The sequence below is a fragment of the Rhinoraja longicauda genome, chromosome 4, assembly GCF_053455715.1.
Source record: "Rhinoraja longicauda isolate Sanriku21f chromosome 4, sRhiLon1.1, whole genome shotgun sequence".
Lineage (NCBI taxonomy): Eukaryota > Metazoa > Chordata > Chondrichthyes > Rajiformes > Arhynchobatidae > Rhinoraja > Rhinoraja longicauda.
The window spans coordinates 29,935,765-29,958,557 of record NC_135956.1 but is presented as its reverse complement, the minus strand read 5'-3'; the positions used below and the strand labels follow the sequence as shown (position 1 = coordinate 29,958,557).

Below are 22,793 nucleotides of genomic sequence, written 5' to 3'. Positions count from 1 at the left end.
GGTTCATCCTCATCCAAAAAGCAGTCTGTAAATATTGGGCCAGATCTTGCTTCATCTGCCTGGCGTGCCTTTCATGTTCAGCCTAGCATATCTGGAGCAATACCAACCCTTCTTCTGGATTAGTTCCAAAAATTGAGGACTCTGTCCAACAGCTGTCCTACAAGCAAAGGCTTTGATGCCAATCATGGCAGCCTTAGATGCTGCTTCCCGAGATCCTGCCCCCAGCAGAGCCATGGCATCCCTATTTTACTTTTCAAAAATGTTTTTCATAATATGGAACACAAACAGCTGAAATTGATGCAACACTAAAGTATGTAGTGCAGTGAAATATTGAAACCAAACTTTTTAAAGAAATGAAGTTTGTGAACCACACGCAACTAAAGATATAGCTATGGTAAGGCCAAGGAACCAACCACTTGTCTTATGGAGCATTCACAGACTTGGCATAACCCAGGCAAAGGGTCGCTTGTGCTTCCATTAACCTCCAACATGTTTTGTACTGCTGCAGGGACAAAAGTCTGGATCAATTGAGAAAGTGGGCAAGAGAATGGTAGATCGCGTTTCACTCAGACAAGTGCATTTTCGAAGATTAAATCAAGGCAGGATATACAGTGGATGGTGGAGTCTGAGGGAGTGTTGCTGAACAGACAGACACCTTAGGGTACATGCTAATACAATAATGCTAGTACAAGTACAGAGGGTAGTGAAGAAGGCTTACGAAATGCTTGCCTTCATCGGCAAAATCTCCAAGTGTAAGAATTGAGACATCATGTCACAATTGTACAAAATATTGGTCAGACCACCAGGAATAGTGCGCACAGTTCTGATCACCATACAATAGGAAGAATGTGATTAAGCTAACGGGTACAGGGAAGATTCATTCGGAAGTTGCCTGAATTCAAGGTCTTTAATTATGAGGAGAAATTGGATAGGTTGGGACAGCTCTTCATTGAGCAAAGGAGATTGCAGAATGAAATCCATGTAGAATTATGAGGGGTAGATACCCAATGTCAGTTTCCCCTTGCAGCGATGTTTAACATTGGGGAGCATAGCAAAGGTGAGAAAATGATTATTTACAAATGCTCTGAAGGGTATATTTTTCCTTATAAAGTAGTGCTATCTGGCATAAGTTGCCAGCAGAGGTTTTGGAGGCAAGACCAGTAACAATATTTAAGAGACATCAGTGGGTAGATACAGAATTAAACACAGGTAAATGGGATTAGTATAAATGCATAGACAGAGGGATGGGACTGGGACGCCTGTTTCTCTATACTGTAAAACTATCGGCTGCCACACACACACATATATATATATGTGGTAGTTCTCAACAGAACCACAATCTAGCCATTATCATGATCCGAGCCATTACTTGTGTGCGTTTCCATTTAATTTCTGAAACTGCAATCCTCTAGGTGTAGCATAAGCCATTTACACATTTCTCCAATACTCCCATTTTTAACTAGTTAGATTTTCAGCATCTATAATTTATTATTTGACCTCATACTCATGGTCTCTGGGAACAACGTTCTTAAGCCAGAACCCAAAGTCTATTAATAGCATCATTCTGGCCAAAACATACAAGCCTCAGATTGATGTTTTACAAATCGCACTCATCAAAGTGTTGGCTAGTTTAATATTGTGGCACTTTGCTACTATTTTGAAAGTATTAAACAATTAGAATTTATCAATGTTCAGTAAAGCTGTCGTCTCAATAATGATTTTCATAAAAGAATGATATGGTATACAGATAAATGTCATATGCATCTTTAATATTTATAACCACAGAAATGTGACAAGATGGAAGATGCCCTTTCAGCCCAGGTAGCTCCAACATCTCAATCTAATGTCAACTGTCAATCTGAGAGTAATCTACAGGCAGTCTCCAGGTTACTTAAGAGTTCCATTCCTGAGTACTGTCCGTAACCTGATCCTTTTTTTAGAACTATCCATATATCACTCCACAAACATTTCCTTTTATTCTTTCATTTAATTGAAGATTCCTCTAACACTAATTCTGATTAAAATAATGGAACATGTTGTATGCAGTTGCTAATGTATGTCACGATTCACCATTACCGTCTTGAAAATTTATTTCAATATAAGGAAATTTGCAAAGTCAGATTCCATAAGTACAGTCTAACATAACCTGGGGCCTCTATATTATATCCTATTTTTCAACTCTAGCAGCAGCCATGCATTTTTCTTTCGTATATTTGTTCAGTTCCTTTCTGAAAGCAATAAATAGCCATTGCCTAACAGTTGTACAGTCCAAATATTTGCCGCAGGCCTGATTATTGTCTGCGTTTGTTACATGGAGTTAAGGATTGTGAATGGAATTGAATATCGGGCATTTCCAAATTCTTCATCGGTATGAAGAGAATGTCATTGATGAGGTATCTGTAAATGGTTCAGCTTGGACATTGACTACCCAGTAACGTGTTTCTCAGGATAGTGTTGGAGTTGAAGAGGCAGTTAGATATTGTGCAAACGTTTTCAGCACCACAGCCAGAGGGTTGTCTGGCTCCGATGTATTTGCAGCATTCAATGCTCTCAGTCATTGCATGCCATCATGAGGACAAAATAAGTGGATAAGGACCACCTATTATTTTGAGGACTTCATGACGAGGCAAAAGATAATTTGCTTGGCAACTCTAGTTGGATTTGGCTACGAATGCTTAAAACCTGATTTTTGATGCATTTTTGCTTGTTTTCTGTGTTTAGGATTGGAGAGATCTTAATTTCCTCAGCCCGCAAGCTGTTTTAACAATCCACCATCATTTGCGACTGGATGTGGCAATACACCAGCTTTCATCAGTTGGGTGTGGAATTGTGGGGTGTGAGATCCATCCATTTTAAGTTGCTGTTGTTGTGTTCACTTATTGATTCAATGCTGTGACTTCCACATGTTGTTATCTCATTCTTTGGTACGCTAGCTGCTGTTGCTAACTCTTTGAGGTCGATCACGTGTTAATGAGAGAGTTGCAGAGACCATGGTGTCACAGCTATCATGGACTACAATCGCACTGGTGCTAACACTTTCCTCCACTTTATCCAGCCGATTCACTACTTTCAGGGAAGCATGCAGCAGTACTCCCAGATCTTCCTGCTCTGCAACACCTTGTAGGGCTCTACCATTTATTGTGCAAGTCCTACCCTGGTTTGACATGCAACACATCACACTTAAGAGTTAAATTTCATTTGCTATTCCTTGAACCACTTCCCCAAAGGATCTAGATCTTGTTGTAAGCCTAGATATCCCTCCTCACTATACCACCGATTGGGTATCATCTGCAAATTTACTTACAATGTTAACTACATTTTACCCAAATTATTAAAAGTATATATTAAAAAAATGAACATTAAAAGTATGCACTCGTCCAGATTAAGTCATTTGAACATGGCACAAATGACCAAGCAAAAGATTGTCATGCTCTTTGCTCATTTATAGGATGTGGATATTGCTGTATAGAGAAATATGCCCGAAACCTCTGACTTCTCCTGAACTGAATAGCATTTCGAAGGACTATTGGGAGTCAACCACTTTGTTATCGGTCTGGGGTCACAAATGCCAAAATATTATACACTACTTCATTGATGCAATGTTCCTTTAACAATAATGATCTCTTTAAACCAACATAGATATAAATAAAGTCCAGCAATGCCATGTTTGAACATAATGAGAGGCATAAGTTGCTGTACATACAAGTAATAAACTGAGTAAGTGTACTATGTTGGAATAATGCTTGTGCTTGAGCCGAGAGAATGGTATAGGGCTTATATTATCAAGAAATTAACATAGAATTCAAAAATAAATTAATCTACACTTCCTAAATAGGATCTTAGAGTAAATTCTCATGTAAATCATCCAGGAATTCTAAATCTGCTTGGCTAGGAACCATGGAAAAATTATGAATTTATGCACAGTATTCAATTTCAGGGGGAAATGAAAGGTTGGTCAAAATTGGTCACTGGTCAACCGCAATGGGAAAAAAAGTGAGAAAATAATAGCCCTTGATACTTCAGTACAGTAAGATAAAATTGTTTCATTTTCTAGGGCTATTATCACTTCAATGAAACTAACCAAACCGTACCCATAAATTCACTGAAGACAAAGAAATGCACGTGAAGTTTAAATAATAGGTGTACTTTTAATTCCAGATTGCTTGCAAAATAACCTTCACAAAAGTCAGTAAATTTCTCACTTACTTCTCCACTATCTTTATCAATGCTATGCGAGATATCAAGTATCCGGTCTACTTCCACATAATCTGGATTGAAAGGCTCGTCTTCAATCTGTAAAAACAGAAAGGGGTGGTGTAAAATAAATAATAGATTTGTTCTCATTTTGCAATGCACATTAGTTTCCAAGAATTTGAACACAACTAAAATTCAGCATTATCACAAACCATGAGATGAGTCATTCTTCCAGATTTGTTTACCACAACACTTCATTACTACGTAAAATCTTCCAAGTGTTTTAAAATATTACATGGTGTGAAATAATCAACGAATGTGCAATATTTGAGAAATTATACAATTAACTCTAAAAAGGTTGAACCCATTAGAAATCAGTGTCATATCAGTTATATTTAAAAGATGCTCTAGTTAATGATTTATTACTGTAAAGAACTGAACTACCATATTTGTAGAGTTTTTAGAAATATGCATACTGCCTGTTCAATTACACAATGATAAAATGTACTCTTCAGGCACGTATATTACAAACTTTGGCAAAGATAGCAACTATGTTGATAAAACAGTTACCATGGAATCTAATTGGCTGAACCATGTTCATATCATATCATATATCATATCATATCATATCATATACAGCCGGAAACAGGCCTTTTCGGCCCACCAAGTCCGTGCCGCCCAACGATCCCCGTACATTAACACTATCCTACACCCACTAGGGACAATTTTTTTAATCTTTTTTTTTTTTACATTTACCCAGCCAATTAACCTACATACCTGTACGTCTTTGGAGTGTTCAATCTAGCTGTCACCTATGCTGTATATAAATTAATAGTTATGTATATACGTGTATGTAAAATAAAAATAAAAATAAATATATACATAAATGCTGCAGATTCTCTTTATTTTAGTGTTTAAAATGTGGTCTCCTTTATGTTGGGGAAAACATATGCAGATGAGAGATTGATTTGCAGAATATTTATGTTAAGTCCACAGGAATGACCAAGAGCCTCCTGTTGCCTACCACTTTAATTGTACATCGCACTGTGACCTGTTTATGGCCTCCACACCATTACAAAACTCCATGCAAGCTTAAGGAACAGCACCTTATCTTTTGTCAATTTGTCCCCTCTCCATTAGTACAGCCTGACCTGTTGGCCCACATTCCCAGAGTCCTGGAATTAGCAGTACCTAATAGACAGATAAGCATAATCACTCTCCAACTGCTCCTTAACGCATTTGACCGGTTCTCTCCTTTCCAGATATTCCCTTTGTTCTATTCCTTCCTCCTGCTTTCTGGGCAACTTAAAACCACCACTCAAGTTCTGACAATGCACCTGATCTTAAACTGGTTCTCTTTACACAGATGCTGCCTGACCAGCTGAGTGCTTGCAACTGTTTCCGTTAATAAGTTAACAGTCTTTGAGGTAAATATAAATTAAATAAACAGCAGACACTGGAAATCTAAAATAAAAGCAAGGATGACCCTGAGATTTCTGGTGCCTGCCATTTTAGTCCTCCATCACACTCTAATTAATCAGTTTAGTTCATTAGCAATTTAGTTAGCACGCAACAAAAGCTTTTCACTGTACAAATGACAATAAACTAAATTGATAAATTGATTTAATTTTCCACCACCCCCTTTTTTTCCTCTCCCAACGTCTCCGATGAATGTTAAATCTGTTTCCCTCGCCACAGCTGCAGCCTGATCTGCGGAGTGTTTTCCAGCATTTCTCTTTTTGCTGGCGCCACTGCAGATTTTCTGATTTTCATCGTTTTAAATGGTGGTGGACAATTAAGTAGCTAAAAGTAGTAAAATTGCTGCCTCACAGCACTAGAAACACATGTTTGATCCTGACCACGGGTGCTGTCTGTACAGAGTTTGTACGTTCTTCCCACGACCATGTGAATTTTCTCCGGGTGTCACGTTTTCCTCCCACACTCCAAAGACGTACAGGTTTGTGGGTTAATTGGCTTCGGTTAAAAAAAAAAAAGGAAAATTGTCCCTAGTGGGCAGGATAGTGCTAGTGTGTGGGGTGATCGCTGGTCAGCACGGACTCGGTGGGACGAGGGGCCTGTTTCCGCGCTGTATCTTTTAAGTCCAAAATGTTCTCCATTTTGTTTGGATGAATGCAGTTCCAACAATTCCTTGGAAGTTCAACATTATCCAATACCACATGGCTGCCAGCTTAGTTTCCAGGTCACTTGCCAGGCTTTGTCCTGCCCCAACCTCACTTCTAGATTTCTCCCCACCACCACAGTCAGTCTGAAGAAAGATCCCGACCCAAAACATCACCTATCCATGTTCTCCAGAAAAACTGACTGACCCACTGAATTAATCCAGCACTGTGTCTTTTTTTTTTACTATCCAGGACAAAGCCAACCTGTTTAATTGACACCTTATCCACCCTCTAAACTATTTAACCCCTTCACCAGCACCGTGTGCACTGCAGTTATTAGCATGGACAAGTCCAACAGCATCTTCCAAAATACCACCTCTACCATCAAGGTGGACAAAAGCAGGTGGTACATGGGAATAGATTCCCATAGGTTTCCCATGTTACACAGCATCCTGACCTGGAAGTATATTGCCACTCCTTTATCCTCACCAGGTTTAAATCCTGGAACTCCCAACAGAGATGCAGGAGTACAATACAATACAATACAATGCAATATATCTTTATTGTCATTGTACCCAGGGGTACAACGAGATTGGGAATGCGCCTCCCATACGATGCAATAATTTAGGTAATTTAGACAGCAGCAACCCAACGAAACGAACAGTTGTAACAGTTTTGGACAGGGTAAAGTGCAAGTTGATCTATGCGTTGTGGCCATCCGGCTCAGCAGGACCGGTTCATAGCAGCTATGGCCCTGGGGATGAAGCTGTTCCTGAGTCTGGAGGTGCGGGCATAGAAGGCCTTGTATCGTCTGCCCGATGGAAGGAGTTCGAACAGACTGTTGCAGGGGTGTGAAGAGTCTTTGTGGATGCTGGTGGCTTTTCTGAGGCATCGTGTGTTGTAGATGCCCTCCAAGTCTGGTAGCTGTGTTCCGATGGCCCTCTGAGCTCTACCTTACCAGAAGCGCTGCCTTCTCAAAGGTAATAGGAGATGGTAATGTTAGCCTTGCCACACTGCCAGGATCCCGGAAAATGAAGTATTGACCAAGCCTCAATGACAAATTCTGAGACCCACCACCATTCTAATGTTCATTTGACAACTCATGTTGGACATTTAATAGATCTGAAACATTTTAAACTGTTCACAAGGATTTAAATGATGCTATAAATTTAATAAATAAATAAATATATAACCCCCTTTAAGAGCCAAAATATTTATATGCATTAACGTTAAGTAAAATAAAGAAAATACACATACCTGCAGTTCCCCCTTCAATAAAGGGTATGTAGTGCACACCATCTTTGGCATAAAGCTAATGGATGTGAAATGCAGCTGACCCCACAACTCAGGATGCCATGCTCTACCCTGGACCAAATCCAGTGGCAAAGCAATACTTTAGATGTAACAAAATCTGACCTCTGTGTTATTCCCCAATTTTGTGCTGCAAAGCATTGGAAGGGAAGGAAAGAGCTGACCTGCAGTATAACTGGCCAATGCTCTCGACTAAACTGCCAGTTGAAGAGCAGCATTGTCCAGCTCATTAAATTATTAAGGATAAGTGGGCTTTTTCAAACTATACCAAAATTGCACTTACTACCTATTGTAGTTTGTTAAAACATTTTTGTTTCAGATTTCCAGCATTTACATGTTTTTGTCTTTTCAATCTCTGTCCAGTTTTGATTCAACCAAGATTCTCCTTCTCTACAGATACTGCTTGACACACTGGGCTTTCCAAGCATTCTTCTTCATTTCAAATTTCCAGAAACTGCTTTAGTCTGCACCACTTAGTTTCAGCTTTTTATTTCTCTTCTCTATTCTCTTTTTATGCTCTCAAGAAAAAGATTCTTCTCAAGAATACATCTTCAGCGCACGCTCATAGTTGAGGGTCTGTGTCATCCATCTTCTTGGTTTACATTCTATCAGACATTTCCTTTTCTCTTCCTATTTCCACAACACCATCCACTCTCCCATGTTTCTCTGCAAGCTAAACATTATTTTTATAAATGTGATCCTGAAATGTTAATTATTCCTTTATCCACGAATGTCACCTCAAGTATTAAGTATCTCCAACATATTTAGTTCAGCCTCTGCACTCTTCCCCCCCCCCCCTTTGAAGAAGGGTGCTGAAGAACCACAATGTCGTGCCATTAAAAGTGCAGCTAATCCAAGCTAAATTTTAGAAATCTTATTACAATGTCTTCTCACACAGCAGTTACACTGAATTAGCAAAACAACAGTACAAGTCATAAATTGCTATGCGAAGTGAATGCCTGCAACGAAAAAAAGCGCTGGAGTATCTCAGCAAGTCAGGCATTATCTGACGAGGAAATGTAAAGATGTTTTGGGTCTGGACCCTTCAGCACAAAACTAGGTATTGAAATGATCACAGAAAATTACCCATTCTGTTGAATTCACAAAATTACAAATTAAATCCAATGAATCCGATGTGCATAATTATATATATTTTTTTGTTCCAACCTTTCATACTACTGGCACTGGTCCCTGCCACAAGTCATTGCTGTTATTTCGGAAGCACCAAGGAATAGTTGCAACCGTACAGTAATACAAAATTGTAACAAATATGACAATATTTGCAACAGATACAACTTTGATACAGTAATTTGATCATGTGCCTTTAACCTTAATCAGGCACAAAGCTTAAAACAGGATTAAGGTTTACAATGCAATTGATATTAATATAATGCCTTTGGGTTGCACAACTTCCCCAAAATGCACATCAGAATTGTAGATGAAAAAGTAAGTTGAGAGATAAAGTAGTGACCCAAAGTCTAAGAAAAAGAAAGGCTTTTAAGCAAAGTCTTTAAAAAAAGAATTGCAGAGGTATAAAAGTTTGGAGTATGATTTCTAGATCAGAGGCAAGTAGTCTGGAACCATGGGGAGCCACCCTGAATGAAGGCCAAGAACAAGTACAGAATATAAGGTGGAGGTGGGAGGAGTGGGGAGGGGCAGGAGATTTGTAGATGCAGAAAAACTACAAAGATGGGGAGAATTTATACTTCTTGTCAGTCTAAACTTTGTCTAAGTTGGAAATCATGTAGTGTCAGGAGGTAATGTAGGTTAACATGGGTGATGGAAAGTCAGGACATGGTAGGGATAGGATTGGGACAACAGATTTCTAATGGTAGACAAAGGACTAGGTCAACAAGGATTTAGTAAATAATGGAGAATGGAAGTGATGAAAACAGTGTTTCATGAGCAGATGTGCCCAATCAGGGCAAATGATGTGAAATTATGTAATTAGCCACGACTGTAATACAAAGAGAAAGGGGTCAAGAATCCTAGTCTGGATTAAAATAGACTAGGTTGTGGTCCAATTTTAACAGACTGGTAATGGAGAACGGAACAGAAGATTGCCAAGTTCTGCAACATGGGGCTAAGAAAATTACTAAAAGTTTGGAATATTTAACTGGATATGCAAATGCACTTGAAATCTCATAGATCATGGCCAGTTTCATGAACGATCTGGATTAAAACCCGACTTCATAGGGGTTACATTTTTCTTTAGCAATAGCGAGCTGATATCTTCCTTTACACTTTTTTTGAAGTTAATAAAAGAATAAAAATCAGCGAAGGTCCAAAAAGGACCATCAATTCATTAAAGGAATATAATGACTTGCATCTACCACACTGTCAAATAGAAATTGAAAAAACCTGGACCAAGGAACAATTTAAAAATAAAATGTGAGGATTAAAGATTTCTGACCATAGATTTTTAATGTGACTTGACCCTAGACTAACCTAATGCAACAGACGAAGGGAAAAAAAATTGGCTAAATGTCTCAAAGTAGTTATTTAACCCAAGAAGTGACAACATATCCTGGTCACCGAAAGATTATGAATAATTGGATAGATACAATGCCGAGACAAACAGAGAATGCAAATTGTGGAGAGGTGACATGAGGGAAGTAAGAGGCTCAGAGGAGAAGAAACAAAATGGGGGGGGGGGGGGAACCGACTAAAGGGCAACAATGGGAGGAAATGAAAGTGGGCACATGGCATTGACTGCAGACAGGCAGTGCAGTCACCAAATGATGAAATGAACAAAGATAATAAGTTAGAAATGTTTTTAAAGAATCACTAAAAGGAGTGGAGTCGGGAGAAACAGGACAAAAGTCAAAATGACAATGCATTGTTCACCAAGAACATTAAAGTGGAAAAGGCCTTAGAAAACAATCATATAAATGATTTCTGAGCAACACATGGGCATATGTAATCTAAAAAAATAAATTGCTGACCTCTGTAAGAAACTTATTCATTTGTGCCAGCTTTGCTTTGAAGCGTTTAATCTTCTGATGAATTCTCTTGTCCTTTGCCAGTTGCTCCACAGTGGTCCACTGACAATGATGGTAAGAACTGAAGGGTGTGGTTAAGGGCAGGGGGTGGTGAAAGAAAAAGAAACAATATACTCAGTTCACATCACCAAATATATGAATACTTCAATTATTACATTGGTGCAAGAAAAATTAACAACCCTATTGTACTTGCCTTGGGTGGGGTGGGGGAGGGGGGGTTATTATTTTAATTCCTCGGAAATGTAATAGAACAAAAAGGTTAAAAAATATTTGAGTGTAATCAAATTAATGTAACATACGTCTACACAGAATTTTCAGAATTCAATAACTTTTTTTCTTAATTCGACCAGGAGATTGCCATACGACATCAAGGTGGGTTCTGATCGGCCGCATTGATGTGCTGCAATCCACCTGGTGAGTATATTTCCACCTGGTGAATATATTTCAATGGCATTGGGTGGAGTTCCAGAATACTAATGCAGTAATGTATGAAAGATTATATATTCCCAAGTCCAATAGGTGCATGTCTTAAAAGAATTTGTGCCACAGCCAGTATGTCCTTCTCATTGGAAGCAGTTGCAAGCTTGAGAGGATTGTCGATGCATGCTGTAAAGTAACGTACATGCACTGCAGCACACTGAAGCAATAAAAACATTTAATTCCACGTACCCATGAGAGATTAGTGAACAACATTCAAAGTGGGAAATGGGTGCCAATAAAAGAGCTTGTTTCAGAGATTGAGGAACTGGAAAATGTTGAAGATACAATTGTGCAAGAGAATACCATTACATTCTTGAACAGTGCATTCTCGATGGTGGAATAGCTTTGAGGAGTTACAAATTTAGTGAAGTACTTGACCTGTTTTTATAGCTCAAAAGTATGTGCATGTTAAGCAATTGGGTAACATTAATTCTAGATTTTCATGGTGGGAGATTCAGTTTCGGTAATGATATTGAAGGTTACAGGGAGGTTGGTAGGTAATGTGATGTTTGTTGGTTGGCACTAGTTTTTAAAAGTTACTTCCCATTTTCAGACCAAGTATGTGCAGCGTAAAGATGCAAATTGAACTGCAATTATCTATCAAAATTAATTTGTCATTATAACTGAGGGAAGATGATTAATGGCTGTGCAAACACAATATACTGAGCAACTGCAGCAATGTGCTGGAGCTTAAGTGGAATGACCTCCAATTTCACCAATCATCATTATTTTTATTTGGCATAGGCATGACTCCTACTAGCGGAGAATTCAAATTTACTCGAGATCCATCATATTAAGAACAGTCAAATGCTGCCTGGATGTCAAGAACAACTCTCACATTGCCCATATTCAACATTTTTCCTATAATTAAAACTGTGAGCACTCCAATGACATGACATTGACCTTTTTTCCAATCCTCATACCCTAATCTACCCCACCCTTTCCCACGAACTTGTGGGAATTTAGTCACCGATCTGTATTTTGCAGCGAGCTAATGCTAGTGACATTCACTCCCTCGAATCATGAACCCACCGCATCTGGTAGATGGTCATTGATCTCATTTTTTGTATAGAAAAAATGTAGAATGTTACAATCCCACTTGGTACCCATCCAACTCTTCCTGTTTTTATTCCAGTACGTTGACAGCTATATTGCTGCTGTTTTCCACCCCCTCTAACGCAACTCAAATGTTTCAACACCAATTTCCACCCTGGCCTCACTTTCGCATAGTGCGTTTCTGATTCTTCCCCTCGCCTCCATCAACTTCCATCTTCATTTAAAGCGGCAGGTTAGCAACCAGTATCCACTGCATGAATCAGATTCCCACCCTGCTTCCTGCAAGGATCCCATTGCACTTTCCATGCATCTATTCAGACAATAACATTTCACACCGTGCCTCCATAATGTCTTTATCTCAACTGCATCTGTTCCATTTCCTGCAGTTCTGTTGTTCCCACCTAGAATAAAAACAGAGATCCACTTATCCTCAATAAATTCTGCTCCATCAACAGATTTCAGTAATTTTCAGATATCTCCAAGCCAATGCCAGCACCAGACAATATCAACTTCCATCCTCATAGCTACCCTTCATTATCTTTGAGGCAATTGCTGTCAAGGTACATTGGTTTTGCTTTACCTCAAGCAATACACACTTTCCCCCACAATATCACGAGATTTAACTTTCTCTTTCACCTACTCCCTTCCTGCTCCAGAAAATCAAATTGTTTCCAAGTGCAGCAGTGATTTACCTGTACTACTATCAATTTAATACATTGCATTCAGCGTTTATGATACTGTCTTCATTCATGACACACTCATCTCTCAAATACAGAACAAATGCACATTAGGGGGTCCACTGTGCAGAACACCTGGGTAGTTCATATAGAGAATCAGGATTTCTAGTTGCCTGCCATTTTAATTTTCCATTTCACTCTTATCTGTCTTTGGACTCTTGCATTATTCCCATCTTCATCTTCTAACTAAACTTTCCAGATTCAACAGCAAAATTAAGTTTTAGGCAATCAACTTCCAGATTTTATCTCATTTCCAGCATTCAGTTTTCTTGGCTTTCTTCTTCTGGCAATTTCAGATTTCAAATTGTTCTTCTCTATTTGCTCCTGCATTGACAATGTCCATCACTAAGCTTTACCACCCTCACAGTCAGTAACTCCATGATCATTCAATTTAAAGATTTAATATGAATTTGACGGGCGACTTTTTCCCCCCAACACAAAGGTTGGTGCGTATATGAAATGAGCTGCAAGATGAAGTAGTTATGGCAGGTACAATCATGACATTTAAAAACATTTGGACTAGTATGTGCATTGGAAAGGTTGAGAGGGATATGGCCTAAACATGGGCAAGTGGGACTAGCTTAGATGGGGAATCATAGTCCACAAATGCTACCTGACCAGAGTATATTTTTATTTCACATTTCCAGTATCTGAAGTATTTTGTTTTTGCACTGTTTAGATACAGAATCGGAGAATCAATAGGTTGTCTTTGATAAAACTTGATTAATATCTCTAGAGAAATAGTTCTGCCAAATTTTGCTCGTGTACACTGAGCAAAATTAGAACTGACCAACTCCAAACTAATTTGCATAGTACCACCAAACAAACTTTATTTTCACCAATTGTATTTTAGTTACCAATGGAACAGTATACACACTGAAGTCCACATTCAATATTTGATCTGAGCAGAGTTAGCAATTGATGAACATAATTCTACCTCATCCCTTGATAATAATGATGCATTGCAGAAGGATAGAGAATGTTTCCCTATGGCCAATAATTGGTTGTCATTCCCAACTCAAAAAATAAATGAATACCAGGTGGTCTGGACAGAATTCCATCCATATGACTATCAACACAAATGGTACACTGCCCACACCCAGTTTAAATAATTAGTGCAAATAGCAACAACAGAAAATGTCTGAAGCACTGAGATCAGCAGGCATCAATGAAATTAAAAAGAGTTAACATTCCAAGTGCAAGTCTCGTTGTCAGAACTCAGACCATTCAAACAGAAGTGTTAACCATTTCTCTTTCCACAGATGCTGTCCGACTGCTGTGTTCCCAGGATTTTGTCTTTGTCAGATTTTCAGCATCTGAAGTTTGTTTTCTAATTTTCATTTAGGACAGATAACAACCACACTAACAATCTGGTCTTCCCTATTTCAGCACTCAACGAGAAGTTTCAATTATGAAGCTGATCACGTAAGGCTATGGACTGAGTCAGGGGGCCAATATTACATTTGAAAGATACGAGTTAAGTGTCACATTAAACTAAAAAATAATAATCTACCAACACCAATGCTAAGGGCAGCACAGTGGCATAACGGTAGAGTTGCTGTCTTACAGCGCTTGAGACCCTGGTTCAATCCAGACTACTGGTGCTGTCTGAACGGAGTTGGTATGTTCTTCCCGCGACCCCGTGGGTTTTCTCCAAGATCTTCGGTTTCCTCCCATACTCCAAAGACATAAAGGTTAATTGGCTTGGTATAAATGTAAAATTGTCCGTAATATATGTAGGATGGTATTAATGCGCAGGGGTTGGTGGTCGGTGCAGACTCGATGGGCTGAAGGGCCTGTCTCTGTACGTGCTATATCTCAAAACTAAACTCTTAAGGAAGTGTTAGATTCAGCTATAGATTTCTTGTGTACAAGAAGTGTAAGAAAATAACTGCAGATGCTGGTACAAATCGAAAGTATTTATTCACAAAATGCTGGAGTAACTCAGCAGGTCAAGCAGCATCTCAGGAGAGAAGGAATGGGTGATGTTTCGGGTCGAGACCCTTCTTCAGACCCGTCTGAAAGGTCTCAACCCGAAACGTCACCCATTCCTTCTCTCCTGAGATGCGGCCTGACCTGCTGAGTTACTCCAGCATTTTGTGAATAAATACCTTCTTGTGTACAAGAAATCATTCACTTGAAAATAACATTTTCAACCTTTAAGATATGTGTAGCCAAAATGTTTGGATTTGTACAAACAAAACAAAATTATTTTTGAAAATCTAAAATAGACAAGTGAAGGGGTAGAAAGTTGACAAAACTATCAGAAATAATTTGAGAAAGCCTGTGCTGGATATCATGCGCATGTCCTCCATATTTGTAAATTACACCCATATCCAGACATATAAATTTGAGGAAGATATAGATTTGTTCTCCATTGTAGGCACAGAAATTCAGAGCATGATGCACACCCATACTAATGCATTTATATATTAATGGTGTAAATTGCAATTGGTGATGATTGCAGTTTCTGCATTGTTGCATGCCCTACCCTTTCAGACCATAAGCCAAACTGTAATCACCATTCTACCAAAACAGTGGAAAAAGCACTAATAAAAAAATGTCAATATGCAAGTTTAATTTTCATTATTGTATGGAAAATACTGCGAAGAACCCCCCTTCCATTCATGTCACCGTGGAGGAAGTTACATTCATTCAAGCAGATTACCAGGATTTTAGCACTGCTTTCACTTGTTTTGCTTTAACAGACATGACATTCTGGCATTGATCCTGCTCATCATTTGATGTCTCTGCCTTCAGCTTCTCCCCTTTGTTTTTCCTCTTTTTTGCACCTATACTTGTTTAAAACCTGCTCCATCAAATCATCTTACACGTTTGAAGGATACAAAACAGACATGTTGATCTTTCCACACTTGCTGAAAGGTCTGCTAAGCATTTCTATGAAATCTTATGTCATTGGAGGTTGTTTGAATGCACGATCTTTAATACTTTGCCCTCATATGATGGTAGTTAAAAGGAGTCTGAAGTTTAAAAGCACGTTTTTCTCCCTTCAGTGGTCTTCCTTCTGCTCTTTGAAAATTAGAGCTTGCTGCTGTTGCCGTTAATTTTCATTACTGCCATTTAGACAGTTTATTTTTGCATTTTTACATTCATCTTATTTCCTTCCTGTTTGTAAGCAAACCTTTAAATTGTTTATGAAAGTTATATTGTAGATACATTCAGAAGAAGTGTGCAGTTCCTCAGTAAGACAGACTTGAAGACAATATTGAGTGGGACATTAATTTGAGGGTACTTTATTTTGCCACTCAGCACCTTTCAAAAATTATGCTCAGAGCAATAACCCTCATGGGTAAAGTAAGTAATTTTCATCAATCTTTGCACTGCAGTCCACTTCTGTTTTAAAATTAATCCATACTTACTAGTTTTTGTATTTTACAAATAGTTCTTCTACTTCAACTTCTTCTCCAGACTCGGTCTGAAATCACAAGCACATTTTAGAACCCAATGTCGACACAAACCATTTGTCACTTGTCATTTAATTCTCCAGACACTTCACCACCGTGAAGTGGTTAGGGACGCAGTTGTAATGTACTTAAGTAGAATTAGAAAGAAAAGAACACCAAAAGTTTCCTTTGGCGGAGATTACTTTTTTCCCTGCAACACCACTACAAAAAAAAGCTATCAATTCCAACCTACTCTGCTTACTGTGTCAACCAACTCATGAATCATTTTATCTCCTCCTTAACCACCAGCTACTCCATTCACAATAACCTGACCTCGACCTGGCTTCCTGCCAAACCCACAGTGTTAAGCAGATGCCAAATGTACCATTTCCCGAGGCAGCAGCCAGTTTGCAGCTGCACTACTGGAAGCCACAAGTATTATTGTTGGCAATCTTAAAAACTAATCTCAAAATGTACTGGAATTTAAAACAGAGCCCCTATCAGTGAAAATTTAAAACTCAAACAGAAGCTAATAAATCCAGAATTATGTATTCTTTGCTAAGTACATCTCACACCGATCATTTTTCAGTACAAGGTCAACATTGAAACTGCTAAATTGCCGTCAATCCATATAATCAACAGCCGCCAAAAGGATTTTAATACGCTTAAATTCTATGTTGCTACTGTTACATAGCCACCAGCTGTTACTGACAGTTCAAATATCTATGCTAGAGACTGAAAACTGAGAATAAGGAAAAGAGCTCCAAATCAATTACAACCCAGATATTGCACTTTAAGACCTTCAATACTTACTGTTTTCTTCACTGTTCGCATACTCATGATCTTCTCAGTAACTGGACCAGTTGCCATATCCTAAAAAGACAATTTTAATATTAAATTGTGCATACCTTACATATCTAATCATCTGCCCACAAATACATGTGCCCTCCAAGCAACCTCAGAAGCAGCACCTGAACAAATTGGCTATACACCCAGCAAACGCAATACAAGTAGACAGGGGGCAAGGATATTCAAAATTTAGAAAATGGATACAGAACATTTGGGAACAATGGGAATTACAGAACTTCTGAGCTGTGCTCTGCTAATTAGATGAAATTGAGCAGCCAAATTCCAAACATTTTATTTTGCACACATTTGCTATTTAAAACCAACAATACTCATCATAATGCCAACTTGTTTCACTTGTTCGGTCTAGATGTAGATGGCTTCCTTGCAAAATTTGCACATTGCAGTATTTCTTTACTAAGGAAGTGGTTTGCAATGAAAATACTGAATATCTTGTAAACTTGCTCAGCACAATTCTAAGGCAATATAAAACATTTAAGTAGTATTTTAATGAACTACCATGAGCAACTTACGACAGATGCTGTACATTATGTACGAGATTTGATCCCATGAATTAAGCCAGAAATAATGCCTAGAACTCCCACCAAAGCTTGTGAGGAATTACTGTGGATGGTTAATGAGAATCCAAAATAGTAAAAGATTTTCCTAGCATAATTGTACTGCCACCATATCAAAGTTTCATTAGCAGTTAAGATAAACTAAACTTAGCACAAATGCAAAGCATTAATTAGAAACAAATTAAAATATCGTCCCTTCCTACCCAAACCACCCCCTCCCCAGGCACTTTCCCCTGCAACCGCAGGAGATGCAACATCTGTCCCTTTACCTCCCCTCTCGACTCCATCCAAGGATCCAAACAGTCCTTCCAGGTGAGACAGAGGTTCACCTGCACCTCCTCCAACCTCATCTATTGTATCCGCTGTTCCAGATGTCAACTTCTCTACATCGGCGAGACCAAACGCACGCTCGGCGATCGTTTCGCTCAATACCTTCGCTCAGTCTGCCTTAACCAACCTGATCTCCCAGTGGCTGAGCACTTCAATTCCCCCTCCCACACCCAGACTGACCTTTCTGTCATGGGCCTCCTCCAGTGTCATAGTGAGGCCCACCGCAAATTGGAGGAACAGCACCTCATATTTTGCTTGGGCAGCTTACAGCCCAGCGGTATGAACATTGACTTCTCTAACTTTAGATAGCTGCTCTGTCCGTCCCTCCCCCCCACACTTTCCCAGTTCTCTCACTGTCTTCCTGTCTCCACCTATATCCTTTCTTTGTCCAGCCCCCCGGCATCAGTCTGAAGAAGGGTCTCGACCCAAAACCTCACACATTCCTTCTCTCCAGAGATGCTGCCTGATCTGCTGAGCTACTCCAGCATTTTGTGATACCTTAGTTAAAAGGCACTACACGGATGCTAATAGTAATGACAAACATAATTAAGTCCAAAATAAAAAGAAAATAGAATAAACCTATAGTTTTATACAGCATCTTTAACTTGTTTTAAGTATGCAGCAGTCTACTGCATGGATTCAACATCTATATATGACAGGGGGTTCTCTGCCAATTTGTCCACATTATGCCACAATGCCCTCAAACAATATTGGTAACAATACAATACAATAGAACTTTAGTTATCCCAGGAGGGAAATTGATCTGCCAACAGTTATAAAACACAAGATACAAATTAAAGTGACGAGTGGAAAGGATTGGGGATGTGTAATGATAGGAGTGGTGGGGGGTGTAAGACTACAAATAACTGGGAGGCCACTTGCTGCACAGGCAGGTATTAATGATATTCACCAGTGCTTTCAATGTAGCAACACAGCCTTTGGTCAGATAAGGGAAAGTATATATGAAGATCAAGGCATCACATCGAGACTCAGCCTATCAGGAAAGTGACCCTTGGAATTTATATGCTTGTAACCTGGACTACCTTATAGCAGGCACCACCTCAAAGCATTGAAATTATGCTATCAATGCAAAATTATCCAAGTCCACCATATATTCACCCAGAAAGATTGAAAAGTGGACAGTTAAAAAAATAAAATTACAAAGATACTATGGGATTTGCAATGCGGTCTGGTGGCAGGAAAAAGAGAAAGCACGCCTATTTTAAGTGTACGGTAGACACAAAAAGCTGGAGGCACTCACTGGGTCAGGCAGCATCTCTGAAGAGAAGGAATGGGTGACATTTCAGGTCGAGACCCTTCTTCTCGACCCAAAACGTCTCCCATTCCTACTCCCCAGAGATGTTGCCTGACCCGCTGAGTTACTCCAGCTTTGTCTCTACCTTCGATTTAAACCAGCATCTACAGTTTTTTTTCCTACCTATTTTAAGTGTGATCACAGGATATCTACCAATTTATAACAATTTAAATTGTTAGAATTTTGGTTTGTCCAAATATTGATGTTAAGATATTGTAATGTTTTTTGAAGGTAGACCAAAAATGCTGGACTAACTCAGCGGGGCAGGCAGCATCTCTGGAGAGAAGGAATGGGTGACGTTTCGGATCGAGACCCTTCAGTTGTAATTTTCTTTTCCAGTTTGTACTTCAAAATACATTTTAAATATCCTAGCTTCTGGTCAACACATGGATGTTTAAATAGTCAATTGGGATGCAGTATTTGCTATTCTGATTACAAGATAGATGCTAGCTAAAATTACACATACAGATTATAAATTGCAGTGTCACAGTGTATTTTTGTAATTTCAAATGCTGGCCACTAAGTGTCACTGTGGAGTACCATTAACTTGTCTCAACCAGCAGCCATGTTGTAAACAAGTAAACCAATTAACTATTTTAAGGCCTTGATGTAGCCTCTACATCCAATGCCCCACATTTCACTAGGCATATTGCAACTGGTTGGGCACATCCAACCTTTATTTTGGTTAGCCAGCCATGCAGCTTACCAAAACAGAATCAGACTCATGAAATGCCCTATCCCTTTGGTAAGGGACCCAAGTGGTAAGCCATCAACCCTGACCAACACCTTTGTACCCACCTACATAGAGGTTCAGAATCCCCTCTTCCATCGCATCCTCTCTTCCATTACTTTTTGCAGTTTTCCTATTTGCAGTCATCACTATCTTCCTTTCCTCTCCTACCTTTATTTCAAATTCCTTTTAATCCAATTATCTCATCCAATCATTAATCCAAAGTATCAATCAATCAATAATCCTCCATCTGCACATTGTCTTGGCTGACCACGTGCAATTTATTGACAGTTTGAACTGTTAATTTAAGAATCAACTAGGTTTAATACTTCTCTGAAAACCTTGGACCAAAATATCCCAATGAGGTCAGCATTTATTGCTCATCCCTGGCAAGCCCATGAAGATTTCCTACAATTGCAACAAACCCCAAGAATAAACATGGTCTTACTTCAAAGCTAAATGATGCTTGTTAACTCAAAGGAATTTGGCTTTAGGGGAAAAAAAGAAAACATCACTTAATGACAGGAAATTTGCATCGAATGGGTTCATTAAAAATATTAACCTCTTCATAGCACCTTAATAGACATAACGTATGGCTTTGGAGTGAACTCAGATTATTAATCCTTTTGAAAGGGAAAAATGTTTGAGAACCCAGTGCTAATTATCCCAGTTTTCTTGGATCAATATTGGAAGGCGTACTGCAACCTCAAGCAATGTTTTAGATCCACAAAACGTCTTTAAGGAGGAGCAGGAGGTGAATTGGCCCTGCATGCCTTTTCTACTATTCAGCAACATCATGGCTAAAACTTTACCTCAGCATTAAAACCATATCATTCAATTTCCTTAATGCACAAATTTTGGGAATCTGTCTTGAAATTGAGCTCTTATGGGTATAGGATAAAAAAAACATTAACCACTGGGGGAAGAGATTTCTGGTCTCCACCTCGAACAACTCAGTGTTTACTTCTGACTAGCCAGTCTGGGGATTTTAGACACTCCAAATCAATTCCACATCTATTTCAACACTTTTTTATTGAAATCACTATTTTTTCCCAACCTCCAGAATATAGACCCAACTTGTATTTCCTGGAATTAATTTAATCAACCTTCTCTGCAGACGCCTCTATTGCAAATAGCCCATTTTTAATAATTTTTTTAAATATATTTGCAACATTTACATCATTCTCAATTCATATTTATAAAATGCACATCAAATCAAAACACCCTTGTCCAGGATATACCCCAACTCCTGTGGTGCCCAGTAATCCCAGAGAAAGTGCAACAACCTTGGGTAGGGCATACAGAACTGTACACAATATTCCAATACATCCACACCATGGCCCAACATAACTAGAACAAGATATCTCCATAGTCTTACATTCAAATTATCTTCCCGATAACAAGGCAGATCTGGCAAGCAGCCAACTGCTGAGAATGACTCAGTACAAGCACACAAGTCCTTCTGTATGCATTCTGTGCGCACACTCTGACCCTTTGTACCACCCCATCACCAAGTTGTCCACATGCACACAACATTGCAGCTGCATCTTCCACCTAACTAGAGTATGCAATGTAAAAGATCTCTGGGTCAATGAAATTCTACGGTCCAAATTATATCAGGTTTTAACTGTTGCGACTGCCATTTAACTAATTTTAGCTTATATTTGCTACACAATATTTGGAGCATTTACACAAATGCTATTTTATAACTGAATAAACAAATGTTAAGTTAAAGTTCTTAAATGCTATAAATAGTATTATTAGTTAGTTTGACTAATAGGTATAATGCATGACCATTTTTATCCCCATCAATTCACGCATACCAAAGGAATGAAAACTGAAGTACATCTCAATTAAAAACCTCTAAGATTAAAATCAATAGAGTTTAAATTTAAACTGTTAATGGTTAATGACTTAAGGCAAATACCTGCTCTGATTGTGAAGTGTTTAATGGGGAATTTTTTCCTGCATCATCATCAGATATTTTAAACTCTAAATCCTCTGTATAGCGCTTCCTTTTCACTTGTCGACTGGAACGGCGCTTCTGAAAAGAGAAAAAAAAATCAAAAGTTCAGCTGTAATATCAGTAACATTTGGCGAACAATTTCAAATTGACATTAATTCGAATTTAAGAGTTGTACAAGTACAGAAAACTCAAAATTGTGGGAGGAAATTTTTTTCTTGCATTATATAAGAAAACAATTACAGATTAGGGTCAACTGAGGTTACATTATTGAGAAATATTTCATAATATTGGCTTTAAAACAGCTCATCTTCCCAATGAGTGTTTTGAAAACTCAATGCTTTTGTTACTCACTTGCGTATGTACCAAGTTATAAATGAAAGTAATACACACTGCCCTCCATAATGTTTCGGACAAAGACCCATCATTTATTTATTTGCCTCTATACTTGAGAATTTGAGATTTGTAAGTACAAAAATCACATGTGGTTAAAGTGCACGTTGTCAGATTTTATTAAAAGGTATTGTTATACATTTTGGTTTCTCCATGGAGAAATTACAGCTGTGTTTATACATAGTCCCCCCCATTGTTCACAGATGTTTGTAATTGCTCAGGTGTGTTTAAATGCCTCCTTAATTCCGGGCACCATGCCTCCTTAATTTCGGGCACCATAATGTTTGGGACACAGCAATGTCATGTCAATAAAAGTAGTCATGTTTAGTATTTT

General features: G+C 38.6%; 1 protein-coding gene across 1 annotated transcript in view; it reads right to left on the bottom strand.

Annotated features, from left to right (window-relative positions):
- chd7 (chromodomain helicase DNA binding protein 7) overlaps positions 1 to 22,793 on the bottom strand; it is a 191,466-nt gene that overhangs the window by 73,010 nt on the left and 95,663 nt on the right. The window contains exons 6-10 of the mRNA XM_078397437.1: positions 22,031 to 22,147; positions 17,118 to 17,177; positions 16,281 to 16,336; positions 10,571 to 10,688; positions 4,207 to 4,293 (exon numbers count right to left, since the gene is read on the bottom strand). Of these exons, the coding sequence (XP_078253563.1) occupies positions 4,207 to 4,293; positions 10,571 to 10,688; positions 16,281 to 16,336; positions 17,118 to 17,177; positions 22,031 to 22,147 (438 nt within the window). The remainder of the gene's footprint in view (positions 1 to 4,206; positions 4,294 to 10,570; positions 10,689 to 16,280; positions 16,337 to 17,117; positions 17,178 to 22,030; positions 22,148 to 22,793) is intronic.